At 41.4% G+C, this 23,807-nt stretch overlaps 1 protein-coding gene across 4 annotated transcripts in view; it reads left to right on the top strand.

The window, feature by feature from the left end:
- The window catches only part of col11a1a (collagen, type XI, alpha 1a), a 92,572-nt gene that overhangs the window by 28,158 nt on the left and 40,607 nt on the right, over window positions 1-23,807 (top strand). For all 4 annotated transcript variants that reach the window (XM_035412097.1, XM_035412095.1, XM_035412096.1 and 1 more), the window contains 23 exons: window positions 1,979-2,044; window positions 2,427-2,468; window positions 2,738-2,800; window positions 6,419-6,493; window positions 6,862-6,945; window positions 7,581-7,637; window positions 9,422-9,475; window positions 10,120-10,173; window positions 10,849-10,902; window positions 11,109-11,162; window positions 12,856-12,909; window positions 12,994-13,038; window positions 13,829-13,882; window positions 13,994-14,038; window positions 16,189-16,242; window positions 16,743-16,787; window positions 17,361-17,414; window positions 18,934-18,978; window positions 19,277-19,330; window positions 19,429-19,473; window positions 22,490-22,543; window positions 22,649-22,756; window positions 23,006-23,059. In XM_035412097.1, the coding sequence (XP_035267988.1) occupies window positions 1,979-2,044; window positions 2,427-2,468; window positions 2,738-2,800; window positions 6,419-6,493; window positions 6,862-6,945; window positions 7,581-7,637; window positions 9,422-9,475; window positions 10,120-10,173; window positions 10,849-10,902; window positions 11,109-11,162; window positions 12,856-12,909; window positions 12,994-13,038; window positions 13,829-13,882; window positions 13,994-14,038; window positions 16,189-16,242; window positions 16,743-16,787; window positions 17,361-17,414; window positions 18,934-18,978; window positions 19,277-19,330; window positions 19,429-19,473; window positions 22,490-22,543; window positions 22,649-22,756; window positions 23,006-23,059 (1,314 nt within the window). The remainder of the gene's footprint in view (window positions 1-1,978; window positions 2,045-2,426; window positions 2,469-2,737; window positions 2,801-6,418; window positions 6,494-6,861; window positions 6,946-7,580; window positions 7,638-9,421; window positions 9,476-10,119; window positions 10,174-10,848; window positions 10,903-11,108; window positions 11,163-12,855; window positions 12,910-12,993; window positions 13,039-13,828; window positions 13,883-13,993; window positions 14,039-16,188; window positions 16,243-16,742; window positions 16,788-17,360; window positions 17,415-18,933; window positions 18,979-19,276; window positions 19,331-19,428; window positions 19,474-22,489; window positions 22,544-22,648; window positions 22,757-23,005; window positions 23,060-23,807) is intronic.

Below are 23,807 nucleotides of genomic sequence, written 5' to 3'. Positions count from 1 at the left end.
CATTGTCACTTCATGTTGTCTGTTAAGCCTGCTTTTGAAACCTCAGTATTGAGCTTTGAGTGGCAGACCTGCCAAGTTTGTGTCACAGGTTGTTATGTAATTGATCTCGTACAAAAATTTATGATAGCCCGAGGAATGCCAACAGGAAGCATTGGTAAATTCCCAATGTTTTGTGGTGTTTGCCCATGCATAATACATTAAGGACAACCCCTGCCCGCCCCTGCTGAACACACACATGCACACACCCAAAAATACTTTCCACTGAGCCTTCCAGAAGATGTATTTAAGTCCCCCTAAGTCCCCCTCTCTGTCTTTGACTGCAGCTGTATCCAGTGTTCTGTCAGTGCCTTATTTATCACAAGGCCTGAAGACATGGCAATTACTCCATACCAAAGACCCAGCTGTCTGTGAACACACACCCTTCTACTCGACCTGCAGGGCACAGAAAACGTGATTTATCTCTCACCTTCTTTAACCCTCCCACTTATCCTTGGCTCAGATATGAGACCATAGAGTCAGCGAGGAGCATATTCTCCCGTCATGACAGGAAGTGCTTCTAAACAGTGCTATTTAAGTGGTGCCTTTCAGAAATAAAAAATAAAGGCATATTATCCACGTGTTTGTCTGTTACCTGAATAACTTTTTCCATGGACGGTTGTGTGCCTGTGAGACAGTAAATCAAACAGTGTCTGCTTCTGCCTGACTCCTCATTACTGCAGTCTTCTACAGTCCTCTAGCTCTCTGTGAGGTCTTACATCCTCATTGGAGATGTAGGCATAGACCGCAGCAGTCGGTCTGTGAACTTTACACTTTTGGCATGAGGATGTGAGTTTCTTGACTGTCACTCAAGTGAGATAATTGTGAAATAATTGCAGAAATTACATCAGCTGGCAGCTCCAGCTCGGGTTCAGCCCTACTGTGGTTCTACATGCTTGCATCTTAAAATACTGTACTCCCAAAGTTACCTTTCTATTGAAAAAACCCTGGTGCAGACTTCTAAAGTAAACATTTGTGTTTTCCATAACTGTGGGAAAAATTCAATTCAGTTTTATGAATTACACATACATGACTAACACAATAAATATGAAAACTATGATATGTTCAGAAATGTAATCCCAGTAAGTAACAAATGGATAAACAATGGAATTTTTACCATAGAAAATCCAGAGGTAGCATCAGTCAGGTAGCTGTTAAATTAGATAATTTGGGAACTGAAGGCTAAGCGTGATGGCTGCACTCGCTTTCACTATATTTTGTTTGTTTATTTGACTGACATCCATGAATTTATTTTGTTAATTTGGATCATTAAAAGACTGGTTTGTATTGAAATGTTTCACATGGTCTTGGGAAACAGTACAATCTTATGAGTGCAATGACCCAGACATTCATTTCAAGTTCACTGGGTAAATCACAGGTGCCTCAGTGCTCACATGTTTTGCCTGTTTATCTTCCAGCCTCTCAATCTTGTGTTTTCTGAACTAACTGTCACGCTGCTCTCTGTATTGCATCTGTGTAAGAATGTCATACATTCATGACAAAATGTTTAAAGCCATTTATTTTATGCCACCAATAAATACACTGATAATTAGAACTACCCATATGATAAAGAAAAGCTGCTTATATAATACAGTTTTCTTTTGGATGGTTGCTCATGAAGTGTGGCTCCACAAGTTCTGAACACCCATTCCACAATTTACTTTCATTTACCATTTATCGCCCATTTTTCTTCTAAAATTTCAAGATGATAAGAATTTCACATGCTTTTGCTAGTTAAATCTCATAATTAAATCTCAATGATGGGATCAATTTGTTTGTTATGTTGCATCCCACATTGAGTGCACACACTGCCCAGTAATCTATTCTTACACAGATTCATTCAATATTTACTCATATGCACCTGCTTTACTGTCAGACACCAGCATTGTTTCTGTGAGTTCAGCAGAGGAAGCATGTGTCATCCTCAATCTGTTGTTTGTAGGTTGGAGGCGGCACTGGCTATTTTGGTGAGAAGGGGGAGAAAGGTGAACCAGCTGTCATTGAACCCGTAAGTGACCCCATGACCCGTACCAAGCATGACATCACACAGAGAGCATGTCTGCATACAGAAAGGCCAATGTGCAAATCAAAAGATAATGAAATGAAAAGCTTTTCAGTTTTGATACTGATTCAGTTTATAAATACTATTTATTCATTCATTCGTTCATTCATTCATTTATTTACAATAGTTTTAGTGGGACCAATATTTTGTATCAGAGCAATGTCTGTGCTGGTAATGATTTGATTTGAACATCTTAAATTAATATTTTATACATAAGGATAAACATTACCAAAGGACAATAAAGACTTTATCTCTTAGTCTCATTTTCCTCTCTCACTGTCTGGAGATTTGTGGTCGGATGTAAACACAACTGGTTTTACTGTTTTAGGGAATGCTGATAGAAGGACCCCCTGGACCACCAGGCCCCGCCGTGAGTGTCACATGCTTCCAGAAGTCTATTATTTAAAAGTGGCAGATTTCACACATTCTTCTAGTACTGTTAGTAGAAGAACCAGCATATAACTCCCTGACTAAAAGAACTAGATCCAATTATTGTAGATCGATTTTCCCAAAAATGGAATTCCTTGAAGCATTGTAGTCTCTTGCCTTGAGGAAAGTATGATGGATTGCAATGTAGAAGTAAGGCTTTAAAAAATCTGTTCTTCCACATAATAGTTTGACTGGGTTGTGATTCCTTAGGGTCTTCCAGGCCCCCCAGGTCTACATGGACCTCCTGGCGTTTCTGGTGATCCTGGCGACAGGGTAAGTTGCTATTTCAGTCTCTCGCCAACTTAGCTCGCAGTGGACATAGGATATCACATGTGCTTCAGTTTCTCATTACAGACTCCAGTGTGCATCCTTCTATGGGACATCATGTAGCCTTAGCTGCCTTTTAGGCCCCACGACTCTTTTCTGAGTTTCTGTCTTGATGCTCTTCGTAGTGACTGTGAGCACTATCAAATGGGCCTCCTAAAATTACTTTAGAGGGATTTTTCTTGAGAAAAATCATGACGTGGTACAAGATGTCTTTTAATAAATAATGTCTTGTCCAAGTTATCGGTGTTTGCTGAATTATATTAATTTTATAAGGCTAAGACTGAGTCTGAACTATGACAGAACTGTACACACATGCCTGTATTTCTACAAATTTTTACGGAAATAAGACATATGTTTGTGCTGCAAACCAATTTATAATTTGTGTTGAATGTCAGAGGAAAATAAAATTACCTGCATGTTCCCACTCAGTGAAAAAGAACATGAACATTTCATGTTATTTAGGACATTTTGCATAGAACGAAAATCATGTGAGAAAATAGGCGATCCTTGAGAGGGGAGCATGCAGCTGTTGCAGAATGAGAGGGGGAAAACACATAAAGGGCATAGGCTTGATATTAATGTTGGTGAGGACTCCTTAGACCATTGGTCCACAGGCTATCAATATCCTTGACACCCCCCACACAATCAGGCACAAACACACACACACGCACACGCATACACACATGCACTCACGCGCACACACACACATAAACGCAAACACACACATGCACACGCACACACACACACACACACACACAGATACAGTGCCATATCACAGTGTTTCTCATCCCTAGTCCTGGCGACCCACTGCGTATGCTGGTTTTTATTCCAATCACAGTAACAAGCTCTGTATTATAATGAGTTGCTATTTGTTCTTAATTAGACACAAATTCTTCTTAATCAGACTTTGTACATCTATTGAAGGACAGTTTATCCTCTTACAGCCACATTATGTCAGAAATAGCTATGGATGGTTCCATTTTTGATCTCCTTGATTACAAACTGAAAGGTGAAATTGACTGCATCCTATGTACAGAGAATGTGGAAAACTGAAACCATCTCTGTAAAATGAACGGAGTTTGCTGACAGCAAATGTTAGAATGTCAGAGTAAAATAAAATTAGCTGAAGGTTCCCACCCAGTGAAAAAGAACATGAACATTTCAAGTTCTTTTGGACAGTTTGCAGAGAATGACAATCCTTACATGTGGAAAAATAGGCGATCATTGAGAGTGGAGCATTGGCTGTTGCAGAGTGAGGAGGGAAAAACACAGTACCTGTACTGTCTATTTACAGGGAATTTAAAATTAATTAAATCAAACTGTGTTGTTGCTAATTGTTAATATCTTCTCCTTTACAAAGCCAGTGAATTATTTTATTTAATTTTATCTTTTTTGTGGGGTATAGAAGAGTCTGAGACAGGAAACAAGAGCATGTGAAAACAGCATAAACACAATGTAGTGCTGACAAAATTGATTGGACAAATGACATGTTGGATATAAGGAAATTATTGGTCATGGCAGTTTGTCCTTATGATTGACATAGATGAGAGGAACACATCCCCACTTAAATCTGTGCCTATTGATAAATGTATGACTACAGGGCAGGGGAAAACCAGAGGGTTTTTCACTATCACAAATGATTTCTTGGACAAAGCCTTAATTACTGTTCAAAAATTCTATGACCCCCTCCTTGTGCCAAAAGCAAAACCAGTTCCAACAATCAACTACTGAAATGAATGCCAAAAAAACTGGGTTTGGATGATTGCCATGAGAGATTTCTGCCAGTCAATGCACCGGGGTTCCTTTCACTGTGATGGGTCACATGATTAAAACTGACATTTTTGTCATGTAAAATTACTGTTTGTTTATCTCACTGTCCACTGTCTGTGATTTTGAAGTGGTTCATGCCATATGCACTGTAAAAGACGTGTGCACTAGATGGTGCTGTGTCTGTGCTCTCAGTGAGTGCATTGCCTTGAGTAGCTTCATTAGAGAACATGTGGGAATGAAGGATCATGAGTAATATGAGAGGGTGTGATCAGCCAACTGAAAGCTAATTCGTTGGAGAAAAATTGGCATTCACATATTTGCCTATTCTCTTACACTTACACTTATTATTTATTCTTACTTATAAAAAGTGAGAAAATATAGGTATAATGTTCATATTATTCTTCACAACAAAACAAGTAAGGAATCCACTGTAGTAAAAAACATAACAAGGTGCAAAACTGACATAGATTCCTGCATAATAGTGATCATTTAGGGCAAAATTGGCATCAAAAATGGTGTTCCAAGGAATATAGGGTAATTATGTTTTCACTTTACTGATTAACCAATGCAAATTTAAACATTTAAAATGAAAAAAAAGTTAATGTAATTTATATTATTTCTTTAATAATAGCATTTTGCTGTAGGTCATAAATACATAGTATACCGATAACAGTACATGCAGACCTCAAATTTGAGAAAAAACTGAAATAAAGTTACATTATTTTTGCCTGGGTGCATTCTTGCACATTCGTCTTGGAAAGGGTTCAGTTGTTCATCAAGTTGAAGAGATAATTATGAGGTGTAGTATGTTAAATGTGCAGCATAAAAAGACTACATGGCAATTCTGCGTTGGGTTTGGAGTTACAGACTATGACTTATAAACTAACACTGTGCCGTGAGGTACACGTGGAGAGCCCTCAAATGATGCCAGTCATTACTGTGTAAACAAGTCTCCACTGTGCGCTGCAGTGAGCCAACATGCTTTCAGCCCAGACACACATGAGGATTTTTGGATGTCATGGGTCTTGTTGGGCAGCACAGCCATAGAGAGTCTTTGATTGGATTCTGTGTGTGCATTATGGTACTGTGGTGGGTGTTTGTGCATACATATGTGTGCATGTGCACATGTGTGTGTTTGTGTGTGCGTTTGTGTTCTTTATTTTTTGAGTTGAAGTGCCAGATAAAAGTATTCTACCTCATGTGGGACCCTGTCTCAGCTTTGCACTCCCATACCCACGCACACCTCACCAATATATGATGATTTATAAATAGCATATGTTTGCCATAATGGTGTTTCACAAACTGGGGAAACACTATGGAATTATCTTTGGTCACAGGACCAGAGGGTCAGGGGTTCAAAAACCCTGTTTATATCTATGTATGTTTCCCTGGATCAGCACACTTGCTAATTTAATGAAGCACTGACTCATCTGTACCAATTATAGTGACAGGCATGTACTAATTTATCATAGTTTCCTGGTGCTTTGGAATATTGTCAAGTTTAATTTTCAGATGTCCACAGTGTGTTGTGAAGGCACTATAAAATGTGCCTTTCTTTAAATTGCGCTGTAATGTAATTAAAGCAGAGAATTCCTAATATGATGTGACTGTCTATGTTTGACAGGTCTTTACCTGAGTGGTTCTCACCCTGATGGATCTCTCTCTCTCTCTCTCTCTCTCTCTCTCTCTCTCTCTCTCTCTCTGTCTCTCTCTCTCTCTCTCTCTCTCTCTCTCTCTCTCTCTCCCTCCCTCCCTCCCTCCCTCCCTCCCTCCCTCCCTCTCTCTAATCTACAGGGTGCTGCTGGGCGTGCTGGTCTTCCAGGTGCAGATGGCTTACCAGGGCCTCCAGGCACCATGCTGATGCTTCCAGTAAGTCCCTCTACTGTCTTGGTCTGTGTAGCCTGAACACATACATCCCATTCTGAGCCAGAGTGTCTCAATTCATATTGCATTTACTTAGCTCCTCTTTCTTTTATTTATTAGTCAATGCAAAGAACACATTTTAATGGAATCCTGGCCATTTTTTAGGATGAAATTGCCCCATTTTCATTGTTAAAAACTTCTCCCAAAGTCTTGGGTTCACAAATGTGTTAGCGACTGTGAAGATGCAGAGTCCATAAGACCACTGTGGCACCTGTAGAAGGCGCAGTTGGGTGGTGTGAGGCGCTAAAAGATGTGCATTAGAAAGTCGTGTGCGTTTCCCGGAGTGAGAAAAGGCCCTTGTTCCCGCCTGACAGTTCCGCTTCGGTGGGGACGGTGAGAAGGGCCCGGTGGTTTCCGCCCAGGAGGCCCAGGCTCAGGCCATCCTCTCCCAGGCCAGGGTGAGTACGCCGGCCCCCGCGGGAAATCTGGGCAAATGGCCCCGTGCTTTTCACAGCTGCTTGGGCAGTCCCAGCCCACATTAGGGGCTTTTATTACCTCGGGGTGGGTTTGCTCAACCTTGGTCGTGCTAAAACAAGTCATGCTGAGAGTTTCTGGGAAGGCAGCCTGTTTGGACAGATGTAGGACACAGTTAAAAATACCACAGGGGTTCACGACCCACATGTGGCTAATGGAACAGGTGTTAGAGGCTAGGGGAAGTGTGGAAAGCAGGCATGGTCAGCATCACCCTGTTCTGTGTGACTGTGTAAATGCACCGATTTTTCAAAGAATTTGTGAATGTAGCCATTTGTTCTACTAATTTCTGAAAGTAAATACTATTTTTAAATAGTACATTTTTTTAATTTTTTGCTAAGTTGATTTCCTGTGTTTCTTTGACTTATCAGCATACATGGGCCAATTAATGTCATTGTTTGAAAATGATAGAACTGTGTATAGCCCCAGTTTTTTAGAGGGATGTGTCGTGCGTATAAACAGTAAATGATATGGAGAGAATGTGACTGTTCTGTCATGCATGTAAATGTGTGAAGTTCTAGAGAGTGTGGCTGTGTTCTGATTGGTTGTTTGTCTTCCCCAGCTTGCCATGCGAGGTCCTCCAGGCCCCATGGGTCTGACAGGAAGATCTGGGCCTGTGGTAAGTCTTCCACTGCTTTTGCAGTGTCTGTTACTGAGAAATACAGTGTATGATCCTCCCTTTCCTGCCTCTCCTTCTATCCCTTACACACGTGTGTTCAACAGAGGGTTCATTATGGTGCGTTTTATTCATGCGCGCTGCCCGCATGTTCTTTGTGATCAGTGCATATGCTAATCCAATAGCGAGCTGTGCAGTAGGTGTGGGGCAGTACACAGCCGTAGCAGGTGCCTTTCTTCTCTCCACCCCAGTGCGTAGCTGAAGGTTCTGTCATTTCTCACCAGTGTTATTAGGCCGTCCCCACTGTCCTCAGCCCAATAGCCTGCCTGCTTAATGGCTGCCGTATCTCCCTGCTTCATCTCTCTACCCCCACTGCCAAGAGAAAAGTGTTCCCTCTCGGTCCTCTGGCTCCAAGGACTTGTTGATACTTGATCTTCAATTTAAGTTGAGGCAAGGCACTACAGGCAAAGCAATGCAGATTTTGTTCCCCAGAGGGGTTAGCAGCTTTATTATGTAAGACAGGGTTATAAAAAGGATATAAACTTTATGATTTGGCTCTGTGTGTTGTCACTGATACATTAATCTGTCGGTTACATCTTAGTGGTGAACAATGGCCATTTTCATTGTTTTTTTTTCACTGCCCGCAGAGCTTTTCTATGCAAATCCCTGGTAGATTCACATTCTGCATTTGTCAGGCCCTTCTCACTGTATTTCGACTTAGCAGTGTTTAGGTACATAGGGAAAGGTAAAAGGGAAAAAACCACTCCACATTATTTTGGTCTACATTTAAAACCAAGGTTGTCATTGAAAAAAAAGTGCTTATTTAGTCTGTGGGCAGTTCTCCTAAATTGTCGATTATAGCTGTCTCTTTAATGAACATTATGCCCAGTCCAAAAGTGTCAATAGGAGTCTGGTATATAACTAAAAGCACTTCTAAAAAGGATGTTGTATTTCCAAACACTTGAGAGTTTAATTTCTTTAAGACGTCAAAGAATAATTCATAACATTTATGGAGTCAACATTGTGGTGGTAATTATCAAATGACTACCTTTGAATACCTTTGAGGAATGATTGAAATTGCAGGGTACGCACTATATTATTTATTCTACCGTACATGCAACCTGGGACTGAATAATGAAATTTTAGATAGACAGACAGTGATGGTGAGATTGTCCTCATTCATGTTAATAAACAGTTTTTTTTTCAGTTGCAATATTTCTATTTGCAATAATTCAATGATATGGATAATTTTAAATATATGACATAGGGTGGCACTAGAGAGACAATTAATTTGCTTGGTTTGATTCAATTTTGTTTGTGCTGATTGATAGAAATACTGAAATTACCTTTTTTTATTTCTCTTCTGAAGCAAAAAGTAACTTTTAAATATGTAACATAATTAGGGGGTGTTCAATACCCTAATTAGTGTCAACAAACCTCTATCGTTTGTAACTCCTGGGCCTGCTAAACATTGCCACCTACTGTTTAGTTTGATGTACTGTATTTCTGTCCTGACCACATGAAGTCTTGTAACTAGAGAACTCACTCGCTCAATCACTCACTAACTCGCTCACTCACTTGCTCACTCACTCACTCACTCACACAAATTCAAATTAAAATGCTTTATTGGTATTACATATTTTAAAATACACTCAGCTACTTACTCACCCGCTTACTTACTCACTCACCCACTCTGACTTGTTTCCTTAGCCCACACAAGCTGGTGTGTGTGTGTGAAACTCTGTTTATCCAAGCTCATTTTTCTGTCTGACTTGTGTTACTTTCAGGGCCTTCCTGGTCCGGGTGGTCTTAAAGGTGACAGTGGAGATCCTGGGCCTCAGGTGAGAGACATGCAGCACAGTTCAGTTAATGTAAAATCACCCACATTCAGAAACATGCTGGTTAGTGTAGCAGCAGCAGGGCCAGGTAATGCAGCGCCCACATTGAAATACATGTGAAACTGCACTTGCAGCGAAGTCACTGTCTGTACAGTGAATGAAGAGAAGTATAATATTTCAATTGCATTATGAACAAAAATACTGATTTGGAGAGATATATATGAAATGTAAATACATAATAATTATTATTATTATAATATTAATGTGCAAAGTAGTTTATGCATACTTTCATTTTAAAAGGAAAGAAGCACTCATAGCTTAAAGTAAGCTTTTAATATAAATGAAAGCAATTATTTATTTAGTTTTGGTTTAAAACTAGTTAGAATAATTTGTCAGTGTACTTGTTAGAGACTGTATACACTATATAGATCACCTTTACATTTCCCTAGTAGAATATACATACACTGAGGCACTTGTTTGTCCATCCCTTGCTAGATCATCAGACTGACAGTGAACCATACAAAATATATACATTTCCCCAGAGCTTTCAGCAAGAGCAAAATAAAGAGGGGATTCATAGCCTACAGTGGCAGTCCCTGCAGACAGGGTGGCACTATGACTGCTGATTGATTCTCTGCCTATCGTAGGGTCCCAGGGGCATTCAAGGGCCTCAGGGTCAGCAAGGAAAACCAGGAAAAAGGGTAAGCTAACGTTTCTGTGTGTGTGTGTGTGTGTGCGTGAGACAGAGGGTGTGTATGTGTGTGTGTGTGTGTGTGTGTGTGAGAGAGACATTGGTTGTGTGTGTGTGTGAGAGAGACATTGGTTATGTGTGTGTGCGTGTGGCATTATCAAAGGATATCATAACTGGACTACATATTTTCAGTCAGACTTTAAAAATGCAGATTATTTCCTCTTAGCAGTCAGCAAGGAAGAAACAAAACATTAACAAACATTTTACAATTTAACATGTGTAAAATCATCCCAAATAATCTGCCTAAAAATGCCAAATCTGGCAGCCCTGTCAGGGACTCTACTGAATAAAGCTGTTCGTCCGGGTGTATAATTGGCCGCTCTTACTTGAGCCAGCAGTTTGCTCTACACCAGCCATTCAGCCAATGAGGCAGACACAGCTTGGACAGGACTTAAAGGGCTTTAGTGACAGGAAGGATCTCCAAAATATGAACTCTGCAATTCACCTGCTTACAGTAATGCTTACAGTGTGAAATAAACATTTTCCATTGCTTATGCGTTTCAATCACACACAAGCCCACACTGCTAATCCAGAAATGTTGGTGCCACTTCACGTACACACTGCAGTTTAGCACATTGCGTAGGCTGTATTTTTCAATTGTGTGTGTTTTGACTGATTCTGACAGGGCCGGGCAGGAGCTGACGGCGCCAGGGGAATGCCAGGGGAGTCGGGACCCAAGGTGTAGCATCTCTGCTCCTCCATAAATCTAAACAAAGTGTGCTTCAGTGGCACGTGTCAGACCACCTGCGATATTGCGCCGCAGATGAACACGTACCTCATTCAAGGCCGGTTTCATGGTTCCTGTGACCGATGAGTCAGGGGACGGGGGGAGAGGATTTTAGCCTCACGGCTCACAGCAGAACACTGTATCTTTGTCCCTTGCAGGGTGACAGAGGCTTTGATGGACTTCCTGGTCTCCCCGGCGAGAAGGGACACAGGGTGAGTATCAACCTGTTTCAAGGTTTCGGACAGTAGCGCAAACGTTTTCTTTGGGTGACTATCCAAAAAAAATGCATTGCTCTGGTGTTCTGTCAGTGTTAACTATCAGACACAGCAATAGATGAGGAGGGCTTTGGGTAGAAAGAGAAAGAACGGGTGAAGGTTGTCAGTGTTCAGGAAGTAGATGGAGATCACATACCCTTCACCTCAATAACTGAATGCATCTTTTTTCTGTAGAGACAGTCATAGTCTGCAGGGCACCAAAAGGCCCTGATTTTGAGGCCAAGACACTGGGGTAGTTTTAGTGATCATTGAACTTGCCAAACTGTTTGTAAAGAAAATTAAATCTTTCTTCTGTTAGACAAAATTAAGGACAAATGATCATTGAATCCCTGCCTGATGCTTTGGGTATTTTCCAGCCCTTTCCTGATCAGCATTAGATACTTTAAAAAAAGACCAGTGTAGTGGTAAACAATCACATGGTCAAGCTTGCACATGTGTGGCCTGCCACAGCCGTCAACAAGGAGGGAATCACTGCCACTTGAAAATTCTCACACCCGTCAAATTCTACATTTTTGAAATGCGTTTTAGAATTTCCCTAATTTTTACAAATTGAGAGCTATCATGCAGGCTCATGCAGATTCTTCACAGCTATGAGGCCCAACACAGGCCCACAGCATGTGTTTTCAAAACATTGGACTTCTCTGTCTCCCATTTTGCAAGACTTGACAAATTATATCTGGATCTAGAGAATAGGATAATAAGCAAGTATACATTCTAGTAGTTTCACCAAACAATGGTGCAGTCTGTCTGTGAGAATGGAATTTGGTATTTATTGGATTACATTTCTAAACACTTACTATCCTGCTAAAACGCGGTTGACTCAGTATCCAAAAGATTAAAGGAATACTATGTTTGAAAGTAGTCTTATTCTTACAGTAATTTTGTGGTTCTAATTGATTAATATAAACATAATATTGAGACTGAGAGGAAGTCAGCATGTGCAGTAGTTGTTCATTCCTATATCTGTTCGTGTTGAACTCCAGAAGATTATTCCTGATTACATTATGAGGATACAAAATGGTTCTTCTTTTAATGACAACAGCCTTTTCCTTGTAGGTTATGGCATTCAGCTCTAGTTTAGTATTCCCTTCTTTTTATCCTTTTTACATTAACTTTGTGCTAACTGTGTGAATTTATATTTTAATGGGACAGAGGCTACTTTTCGTAATACAAGTTGAATTAGGTTTAAGGAAGTTTAGGCCGAGACACACTCAACTTTGACTGGAAGGCTATAAGCACTCGAAAATTATGACCAACGGGGTTATTGCAGCTGAATGTGTGCTAAAACAAGCTTTCAAAGAGAGGAACCAAATGGAGCTCCTCACAGAGTGCATCGGGAGGCTGAGCCGCAGAGGGAGAGGGACAAGGCCCCAGATCACAGAGGAGATATTTTCAGTTACAGTACTGAGCTCCTAATCCTGGCCTGGGTAATTACAGGCCACTGCTCAGAAGACCAGGCAGAAAGGAGCTATAAATAGTGGTTATGAACCCACTGGTACTGTAGACCCAATCCAGTAGCCATGATAATAACATATTTCTCTCTCTCACTCTTTCACCCTCTCTCTCTCTCTCTCTCTCTCTCTCTCTCTCTCTCTCTCTCTCTCTCACTCTGTCGCTGTCTTACTGACAGGGAGAACTAGGACCAGCAGGCCCCGTTGGGGCTCCCGGAGAGGACGGTCCACGTGTGAGTGCCCCAGTACCCCTCTGTTCCTAACCAATGAGTGCTCTGTCCATTCAGGAAAGCTGACATTTCTCAATGTGCTTACAGGGGGAGGATGGTGAAATTGGACCAAGGGGACTGGCGGGAGAAAGCGTAAGGACTTTTTTACATATCACTTTATCAGTTTCAAAAAAACAAAAACTAAATATAAAGAGTTTTTTACTGCCCTGTTTAGATGGACATTGTGGTACAGCTTCCACTGTCCACTGTCTCCACACAGTCTGTGTGTTCTAAGATTTGGCATTTGGTAACTGCTCTGCTGCAACCCACTGGTATTAGCTGGGGGTCTACCTTTCTTGCTATTGCTAAATTACGTTTTCCATGCCATATGAGGCATGTTTTTACCTATCCCAGCACACATATTGAGTGAAAGGCAGGAATACACCCTGGACAGGTCGCCAGTTCATTGCAGGGCCTTCACACCGTTCATTCACACATTCATTCACATTCCCCAAAGGTAATTTAGACTCCTATCCTGACCTGTATGCCATTGGCCTGTGAGAGGAAACCAGAGTGCAAACTCCACACAGGCTCCCTCTTATCTCAGTAACAAATTATTAAATTAATTGCAGTTCTATTTTTTGAATAGTTTCACACTAGTTATACTCAGCAAGAAAGGGTGGATTAAACAAATACAATCAATTTTAGAGTGCTAAAAGTAAAAGTTTTGCCTCAAAAGCGTAAGATCATTTACATCATGAGCTGTTTGTATTATACCACTAGAGGGCAGGGTTTCCTAAGTGACCTCATAAGCATCTAACTGCTTTCAAGTGACATCACCTGACAGAGTTTCTCGTGTTAATTACCTAATGCTTTTTTTAATCACGTTTAATATTTTTGTGATATGCTTGTTGACTGAGCTTTTTTGTTCATTGCCAATTAGGGTCCAAGAGGGCTTCTGGGACCTAGAGGACCTCCCGGGCCTACTGGACAGCCTGTATGTACTCTCACATTGAGACATCATTTCTTTTTTATGTTTAGTGATATTTCACATGATTTTGTATCATCATGAACTCAAAAAACTTTTATCTTCCATCTGTTTCCTCAGGGTGTTGCTGGTGTCGATGGCCCACCCGGTCCGAAAGGGAACATGGTACGAACAGATTTATTCAATTTTTTTTAAATGCAAAACAAGCCTACGGAAGTGCATAGTGTCTATGGTCAGAAATGTGGTATGTGCCCCAACAGCAAGTGTATTCTACCCCGCTCTGCAGAATAACTTGTGTATGTACGTACTCATGTACTCATTAAAAGCTGTGGTTTGGTCCGTAATCACACTGGAGATTAGTCATATGAGAACATGGCCTGGTTGACTAGTGTGTAAATAACTGGCATGTCCATCTACCAATAGACACAAAGCTGAGACAGGAGCTAGTGGGAACCTGCTCTATCATACTCAATGGATTTATGGAGCAGGCCACCTTCAAAACAAGTATCAGCACAATACACACCAGAACTATAAACCATGTGCATACACACAGTCACACATACATGCACATGCGCATGCACGCACAGACACATACAGACACATATACACACACACACACACACACACACAGAAATATTTTACATTTCATTGCATTTTTAACATTACACAGTTTCATTAATAACACAGGGTAATACATGTTTTATTTATTTTGTAAAATAATTGTAGATTATGCACATAATATATTTATGTTATTTATTTATTTTTTCATTTTAACATCCACTCTCAGTTAGCCCTTGGAGCTAACAGTGGCCAAATGTCTTTACCTGTGGTTGCTCACTTCACTGCTCATTCAGGTTGTCTTGTTAGATGGAAGCAATAAAAACAGTAATAATACTCCAGTCACTTACAGAAAATTCAATATACCCAATCAGTTAGAATTAATGATAATGCATGTTGGAGAAAGTTTCCTTTGAAAGGTATATATGGAGTGTGGTGCAGACACTGCTTACTAAGTATTTATGAGTTTTACATAGTTTGATTTTCAGTCATTCTTTTAATTAGTTACCCATTCTGAAGAATTTGGCTAAAAATGTAATAATCCTTGGTTCTCTGCAGGACTACAGAAGTCTTTCATAATCAAAAACAAACTATACAAAAGATATATTTAATTTCCAACACGTTTAAATTGTGCAAACTTTTAATCTTACAAAAATAAATACGTTCATCTCCTTAGGGAGGCTAAAGAAAAGTTCTTTAGTGATTAGTTTAAGAACGCTGCGAGTAATATCAAAGCTACATAGGAAATTATTAATCAGCTACTTCAACAGAAAAATGCTTCTACGCTGCTCCCCTCAACTTCTGTTTTCTCTGGTCCCTTTGATACTGCTTGTAAGTTCAATAATTTTTTCTTCAAATGTGGGTGTATTGCTTGCCAAAAAGATAGTTTATACAAAAGTTCATCTACTAGATTATACCAAAGGAAGTTTTCCATCAGTTGGATATTTTTATCGACCTGAGTACAAAGAGATGAATTGCATTGTACTAGAGTTAAAAATGCAGCTGCAGGTCATGATGGGATCTAGGCTTCTCTAATTAAGGAGGTTTTCTTTGGCATCTGTGGAAAATGGCATTATACCCTCTGACTTTAAAGTGGCAAAAAGTATTCTATGACTTGAAACAGGTGATCCAAGATCCTTTGCAAACTACCATCCAGTTTTCAAAAAGTTTGGAAAAGGTGGTGTATAAAAGAATTCTGAAACATTTGAACACATAACATCTTATATAATCACCAATGTGGATTCTGCAAAAATTATTCAGCTTATGTGACACTCCTAGAACTTTGTGGAATGATAATTTGCATTTGCTGAATTCTTCATTGTCTTTGTCAGTCTATAGGAAGGGACTTAGAAAGGCATTGCCTAAATAGTTGAGAAGATTTGCGATAGAAGTGTACAGTACTGTTCTTGTTTGTTTATCTTGCTTGTCTAATCATGATTGCTGATAATTGTAAATGTTTTCATTTTCGTGTTTTGATTCTGGACAAGCATTTACATATTGATAATCATGCTTTTGAATTTTGGATTTTTGTTTGTGAGATCTTTGAACATTTTTCGGATGCAGTTTTTAAATAAGCCTAACTGGGTTTCTACCACCCCACATTTTAATTTATTTTCTAATTTCCCTCAAAATTTTATTTTTTTATTTAAAATAAATAAGACGTAAAAACATAAAAAGGCCTTCGGCCCACAGGGATGATGTTGTACTTTCTTTGCAATGAAGAGGAAGAAGATGAAAGTTTGTCTTTCTGTCTGCAGGGTCCTCAAGGGGAACCTGGGCCCCCAGGCCAGCAGGGAATCCCCGGCACTCAGGTGAGAATCGGGAATGGAGCGGCGCCTAGTCCAGGGCGATTTACCCCCTCGACCTTGCGATAACTCCCATTTCCACCCTCACGGCACAGCTCCTGAGTATTGTTACGACCTCACATGTCCTTCGCTGGTTTTTCGGGGCTTGTTGAATCGTCCCCATTTTGCCCCTTTCCCCCCCCCCCCCCCTCGCCACCCCCAAGCCGGGAATGCTCCCGTGTTTGCGTCAGGGGAAGAGAGAGGCTGAATGCGCCTCATTCATGCCGCTGGAATTTCGGCGGGGAAGGGCACACCTGGTCCTGGGAGCCGGCTCAAATTTCCGTCCGCGGGCCAGGGCGTCCCAGGAATTACAGGCCGGGGCGGACAATCGTCACTTTATTACCCTCGCCGCGTCGGCCAGCGGCATAAACTCCGCCTTGTGCTGAAACCGTGTCATGCGCCCGCGTTTGGTGGTACCTGTCGTGAGAGGACAAAGCATAACTCATCTGTTTGCTTCATTCACACAGGGTCTTCCTGGTCCCCAAGGTCCCATTGGACCACCTGGTGAAAAAGTAAGTTTAAAGTGCTTGAATTTTGTTTTGCTGGTCTCGAGATTTCTCTGTCAACAGTCTCTCTTCATGAAAGGTCTTTTCTGTCCAGGCTATGCTCTGCCCTTTGACACATAAACACATGCATGCATGCATTCACATATAGACTAGTTGCATGAAAAAAGAATAATAAAAAAAGTCACACAGATAACACTGAAACACTTTGACTTGCTTAGAATAAGTTGCTCTGAGTCAATGTGAAGAGACACCAGAGGATTTGAAAAAGTTTGGTACAATAATTATAACAATTTTAGCAAAGGTTATTAGTAGTCTCAGTGGGTCTTAGTTATGAATTATTCCTGGCATCTTTCTGTATTTTTATTTATTTATTTATGGCTTGATGCACGGTAATTTGAAAACATACAAGACAATTTTTATTCATTGCCACTGAAGGACAGTGAAGTCAGTCCAGACACAGTTGAGAGGAGATGTGCTGTCCCTCAGAGAAAAGTTCAGCTTTCAGTCGCTCCTGCGTTAGAAATGTCACCCTGGGCTCTGACATTTAAACGGAGCCATTTTGCTTTCCTTTGTTTGCAGGGACCCTCAGGCCGAACGGGGTTGGCTGGACTGCCTGGCTCAGACGGACCTCCTGTGAGTCTGTTCGCCCTTCCGTTATTTCCTTCGCACTGCAACGCTTGGGCATTACACTTCATTTATGTACTCTGTGGTAATGTCGACTGTTAATTCAAACAAAGTACCTCTTATCCACAATGTCGGTAAAGGAGATGCTTTTGAAAAAAGGAAAGCTACTTCCGCAACTGGTGAAATAGTTAACCGCTAAGGAGATACATTTAGCCTCAACCATTTCATTCAGCTTGTTTGCCTGGCTTACCTAGGCCATAAATCTTTCAGAATTTTTGTATTACTATCCTTCATTGCAATGCAGTATAAACCAGTCCCTGTGGACATTCTATCAATCAATCAATCAATCAATCAATCGATCAATCAACCTTTATTTAATTCTCAGAAGATGAGGGAAAAAGCCTTCATTTATAATAGTGGCAAGATTACAAAACACAATCAATACATCCATCCATTCACTATTTATACCTTATTATCCTGGGCAGGGTTACAGGGGCTGCTGGAGCCTATCCCAGCATGCATTGTGCAAGAGGCAGGAAACAATTGCAAAATTACAAAATGCAATTTAAAAAAAAAACATAATAACATAAAAAACATATAAATAATAAATGAAAAAGAATAGTAAAATAAAATACAGTTATTCCACCTAAGCCTGATTGCTTTGTCACGCTACAAAGTACTGCAATCCCCTTTACCAAGTGCACTGTACAGTACACTCCCTAGTCTGCATGCGCAGTGGGCCTCTCCTCTGTGCTCAGTGAGGTTTGTGAGACTCTGCAGGTGGGGGTGATTTACAATGCGCCACAGGTGACAACTTCCTAAGACTGAACGGCCAGGTGTGTGAGTGAAATGCGTAAAAACCGCAGGGCCTCAAGCAAGCTTCAGTCAACCAATACACTCGACAGCGGAAAAGCAGGGCTTTTCACGGCACAGTTCACCTTCTGGATTATTCCACCCAAGCATGTCCGCAATTCTGTCAGTGGAAAATCTATTACCGCCCAACTGCATCTGTCAATCTCATCTGTCAAGTGTCCTTGTTAAACGGTCCCGTAAAACGTGTACACGTTCATACACAGTGGTTATGTATGCAGGTCTGTTTGTAGACTCAATTGAAAGCCCTCACCTGTGGTGCTTCCTGAATTTGCACATCGCTGCCAGGACTGCGTCTGACATTGCCCATGCTGCCTGACGGGGGAGTGGCAGCAGCTCTGACCTCTGCTTCTGTGAGCAGGGGAAGGGGCAAATTAAACTGCCAAAACTGCACTTCCCTGTGGTCAGGCAGCCATTTTCTAATTCCTCCATTGCTTTTCAATTCCATATGGAAAACACTGTCTACCATTTTTGATAGTGAAATTATGTCCTCCACATGAGGCTAATTATCAGCAAATAAAAGCATTTTATCCAGTGTACAGAGGGGCCATTCAATTTCACATGTTGATGCATTGAAACAGATTTTTACTGTATGGGGCATTCAAATAGTTATATCCATTTAGTTTCTGTGTTTTTATGTGTACTAATGTCTTGACAGGGCCATCCTGGCAAAGAGGGTCCTCCTGGGGAGAAGGGTGCATTAGTAAGTCCTTTCTACTTTTCCAGTGTTATAAAAACTTGCAGATCTGGGCTTTTATACTGCATACGAGTAAGCTTTAATGACACAAGCCTCTGTGAATAACTGCAGCCAGTCTTGCCTTGAAGAAAATGATCTCTCCTCTCTCATATTTTTTATCTGCCCTGAAATGCCCGATGTGATGATTGTATGAGTTCTCAGGCTCAGACTCACAGACACTAAAAGGCTTGAAAGTGCCTTCATCTTTCTGAGAGGAGACTCTGGCTCTGAAACCCTCTAATGACTCGGTCGCTTGCATTTCCAGGGTCAGCCCGGTCCTCAGGGGCCCATCGGTTATCCAGGCCCCCGCGGTGTGAAGGTGAGGCCACTTTGATGCTCTCATCACTGGAGTTGGCATCGTACTCTGAGTATTCACTCGTGTGACTCATGGGTCTCTCTGCGGTCTTTCTCAAACAGGGCGCCGATGGAGTCCGTGGGCTTAAGGGCGGCAAAGGGGAGAAGGTAAGGACACACTGAGTCTCATCATTTTTATTGCAGAGAGCATGTCTCATAGAGATTGTGCAGAGTAGATATATAAAATTATTAGATAATGAGAACAGACAGGAAGAGTATTTGCTTTGAGTCCAAATTGAAGCAGCTCCAGTCAATTAGGTTTAAATGATCTGTGCTACATTATAATGAAAGAATGCGCCGCTTCGAGCAGTTTGACACTATCCGGAGAGGAAATTGATTCCTTGTCTTTATTATCCTCGGTTGAAGCGAGGAAGTTCAGAAGCACTGCATAGAAGTACAAGTTCCCCAACTATCAACCCCCCCCCCCCCCCCCCCCCCCCCCCCCCCCGCATCAGCAAACAGGAAGGTAATTTCAGTATGGCCATGATAAGAGGGCCTGTGTTCGTAAAACCCCTGAGAACTAAAACCAACAAATATATACAGTACCTCCATCTCTAACAGACAAAGTGAGTTACCGGTTGTGGACAGGTCGGAGCCACACTCATGTGAAAGTCTCTGCAGTAATATTTGACACCTACAGTACAGAGCCATATTGTATTTTCCTGACACCATTCTTGAAATAAAGTTTTGATTTGTTGAGGGACTATTGTGTGCAGTTATGAGTGCACTTTAAATTAATAAAGACTGTGTTAGGGCCCTGTTGTATAACCCAAAGTCAGTCTTGGTTTCTGTTACGTGAGTTCGTCAGGGAAACCAGTGCACCCTCTGAGCTGGACATCAGTGTATTGCAGGGAAATTGTAGGAAACCAACTTCTCATGTGGAGAACCCGGCCGATGGGTACCATGCCCTCTATGCCCTCATGATGACCCTTTTCCCAGAGCCAGACTTTTCTGTTTGTCTGCTTCCATCGCATAAGTTCGCTCCAGTCTCAAATGTAGCTAGTTATCCCTAAAACATGTCCCACAGAACTTTACAGCTTTCCCTATCTTCAAGTTAATAGGTCACATACCAAAGTCACAGGTGCTCCTGAGAATTATTTTGTATGGTGTTATTCTTTTTCAGTGTCTTGCTCAGTCTTTCAGATTTGCACAGAATTTGTTTAACCCAGGTTTTGCTGTCACTATTAACCAGAACTGTACTGATCCTTGGATTACAAGATGAAACTGGAAGGTCACAGAGAATACTGATGAATAATTAGTATCTTTGTGCTTGTGCATTTACAGTTCTCCACAACAAACTGATATGATTTCGATCTTATCTGATTTATGACACTTGCTCAGAGTTTTCTTTAAAACAGTGAGGCTTTTCCAGTAGATCCAGGGTCACCCATTTCCCCTGTCCCAGAGCGATGGCCGCTGTCTGCTTTTCAGTCCGTTCTGTTCCATTCTCGATCACTAAATCGGCCGCGTGAGCTGTTTTACTGGAGGGGCTCAGCCGCTGTCCTTGCCCCAGAGAAGCCCTGACAGCTGCAGAATTTTGCCCCTCAAAGCCCAGATCTGAGCGCAGTCACGCTATGCCCTCAGGCACATCCCCAGGCACAGCTCAAAATGATGGATTCCTGCTGCTTCACATGCATTTCCATCATACAATACCTGACATTACTCTGTCAACATGGCAGAAGAGACACTGTCCCAAAACATTCAGGAATAATTTATCTATGATAAGAGTACAATGTGCATGGTACATTCTATTTCTTACCATTGATGCATTCCCATAGTTGTTGTTAGGTGTTTCCATAGAGAGGAATAACTCTGTTTTTTTCCACGTACCGTTTTACCATAGTGAAAATGCATGGATCATTTTTTTTCTTCTGGCTGGCAGGACATTTAAGTGAGGTCATACATTTCTTCACAGAATAAAATATCTCCTTCTCCAGAAAGGGGTTATGCATTATGATTAACATGTTTCCCTAACTGAAGGTGGTGGTACACCGTGAATATTGCATGTTATGGCTGTTGTAGATGTGTCAGGATAAACATCAATGCAGAATGTATGAAGATGCAGGGAGGCAGGAAGGAATGTAGTGTAAGGCACAGTCAGAGAGCAGAATTCTAACAGGAACCTCCACAAAGACAAAATTCCTTGAATCATGCCTATGTGCTGTTGATTATAGCCCCAGGTTACTCCTGGTGTTATTTTATTTATGCATTATTTTTGTCTACTGCATTTCTATTTTTGCATTATAGAAATATGTTTTGAATGTCCCTAGGTACTGTTGCTTTGTAAAATGCTGTGAAAATGAACAGTGTTGAAGCATTGAGCTATTGAGAAGACTATATGGCAGTTCCTGTTCGGGTGGTAAAGATTTATCGGATTTGAACTGGAGTACAATTGAAATGCAGGCCATGTCCTGAGTGTAAATCAATAACCACATAAAGCCACCTTTGCCTGTGCCGCGGGAGTGGGTGTTTTGCAGTACAGTAGTATGGTCAGCAGGTGTCAGTAGTGTGACTCATTTATGGTGAGGGTCTGTTGCATACATCAGACTCCATGAGTTCACCTGCAGTGACCTTTACAAATCTTTCAAAAATGACTGAGTCAGCTGTTTTAGCATGCATTAATTTAACATACAGAAACTAATGATTCTGTCAGACTTCTAATTACAATGAAACTTCTTCAACCCAGAATGTACTGTACTACCTCCAAGATATTTTACAACATATGATTGACTTGAACATAATTAGCTGATTTTATTTCAGGTTAAATATGTTAAGATGGAAAGACTAACTAATTCATTATGATTCGTTCAAAATGTTGAATTCTGTGTCAGTATACTTGTTTGCAGTCCTTTCACCACGGTTAAGACATTGAAATACAGATACATTGATGTGAACTATTTGTGTGATTTGTAGTGAATTTTTGTCCCATAGCAGCGCATATCTGGAGCTGAACCATCCCAGTCATGTATAACAAAAAATAATTTCTTTTTTTTTAATTGTAGCCAAATTATACAGTAACAGCCATGTAGTACTAGATACGGACATGCTGCTGTACAACTTCCGATATGAAATTCATATGTCTGTGGTAGCCTTGGTAGAAATTCTTGTTTTATTTTGATTTCAGGGTGAAGATGGTTTCCCTGGTTTCAAGGGTGACATGGGTCTCAAAGGCGACAGGGTAAGGGAAGACAACCAAATAGCAATCGCAGCAAATTTGAACCCTTCCCCCCCCCCCGCCCCTCGCCCATGTACAGTTTTCAGTGAGCTTGATGTGCCTTTTCAGGGTGAGAATGGCATCCTTGGACCAAGAGGAGAAGATGGGCCCGAGGGACCAAAGGGTCGGTCCGGCCCCAATGGAGAGTCTGGACCCCTGGGCCCATCTGGGGAGAAGGTGCGTTTCAACACACAGCAAGGCTCTCCTTGCCCAACATCATCTTCCACCTTTGTCGTGTCTTAACGATGAAGGTGCAGTTTACGTGCTTAATGTCCAGGCTGTTCAGAGGAGAGTTCTGCAACACATCTACATTTTGGGTCACTTGTTTTGTTTTCTAATCATAAGAAAAATCTAATGGGCTGGACAATTGAAGTAAAACTCCAGTTTTAGTAAGTAGGTAAATAATATTGTGTTTGTTCATTTTAGGGAAAACTGGGCGTACCGGGGTTACCTGGCTACCCAGGAAGACAAGGACCGAAGGTACGTTGATGCACTAGGGAGTGTGTCTGGGACGGCTCATAGCACAACGCCCAAACCTCTCCATGAACCGGAACAAGTCGGATATGAATATTTAGAGCTCCGTCTCCTGGATAAATAATTCATGGTGCGACACGCTTATTATCCAGAACTGGCAGGGCAGTGCGAGGCGGTGGAAGAAGGATTGTGTCTTTCTTTTTTGCCGATGCGAGTCATGCTGGGAGCAGGGCGTAGCGCTGACTGTTAGAACAGGCAGCCTCTCATCTTTGAGGCCTGCGTGGTTTTTCATCTCCAAAGGCACTCGCCATGGGTCACGTTCTCTGTCAGCCTAGCCTTCTGCAGCCTGAAAGGAGAGGCAAGAACAGAAGAGTCGCTCCTAAACATGAATATATTTCGCTCTTTCAGGCTTTGGCGCTCCAGCTCGCTTTTATCTGCCTGTGTGTAGAAATGTGTGAGTGCAGAATGCTTGATTAAGTATTTAAAGAGTGAGAATCAGATGCTATAGCTGGGAGGCACAACTCACAGCGTAAAGTGTGGTAGTGCCCCCTCAGAGCCCCTTGCCAAGGACAGTGCATGGTCTGTGGCACAAGGTCCAGAATCCATATGTTGTAATGGAGTCATCACCGTTACCACTTTCTCATTTTACTCTTCTTTACATTAACTATAATTGGTGTCTTATTAAAAAATGTCACTCACTAGCTTGCATTGGTTGAATGGATGGATGCATATATATTCATTTGCCTGACTGTGA

Source organism: Anguilla anguilla, chromosome 4 (genome assembly GCF_013347855.1).
Source record: "Anguilla anguilla isolate fAngAng1 chromosome 4, fAngAng1.pri, whole genome shotgun sequence".
NCBI classification, from domain to species: Eukaryota; Metazoa; Chordata; class Actinopteri; order Anguilliformes; family Anguillidae; genus Anguilla; species Anguilla anguilla.
The sequence above is the reverse complement of the archived record's forward strand: the minus strand, read 5'-3'. Positions and strand labels throughout refer to the sequence as shown.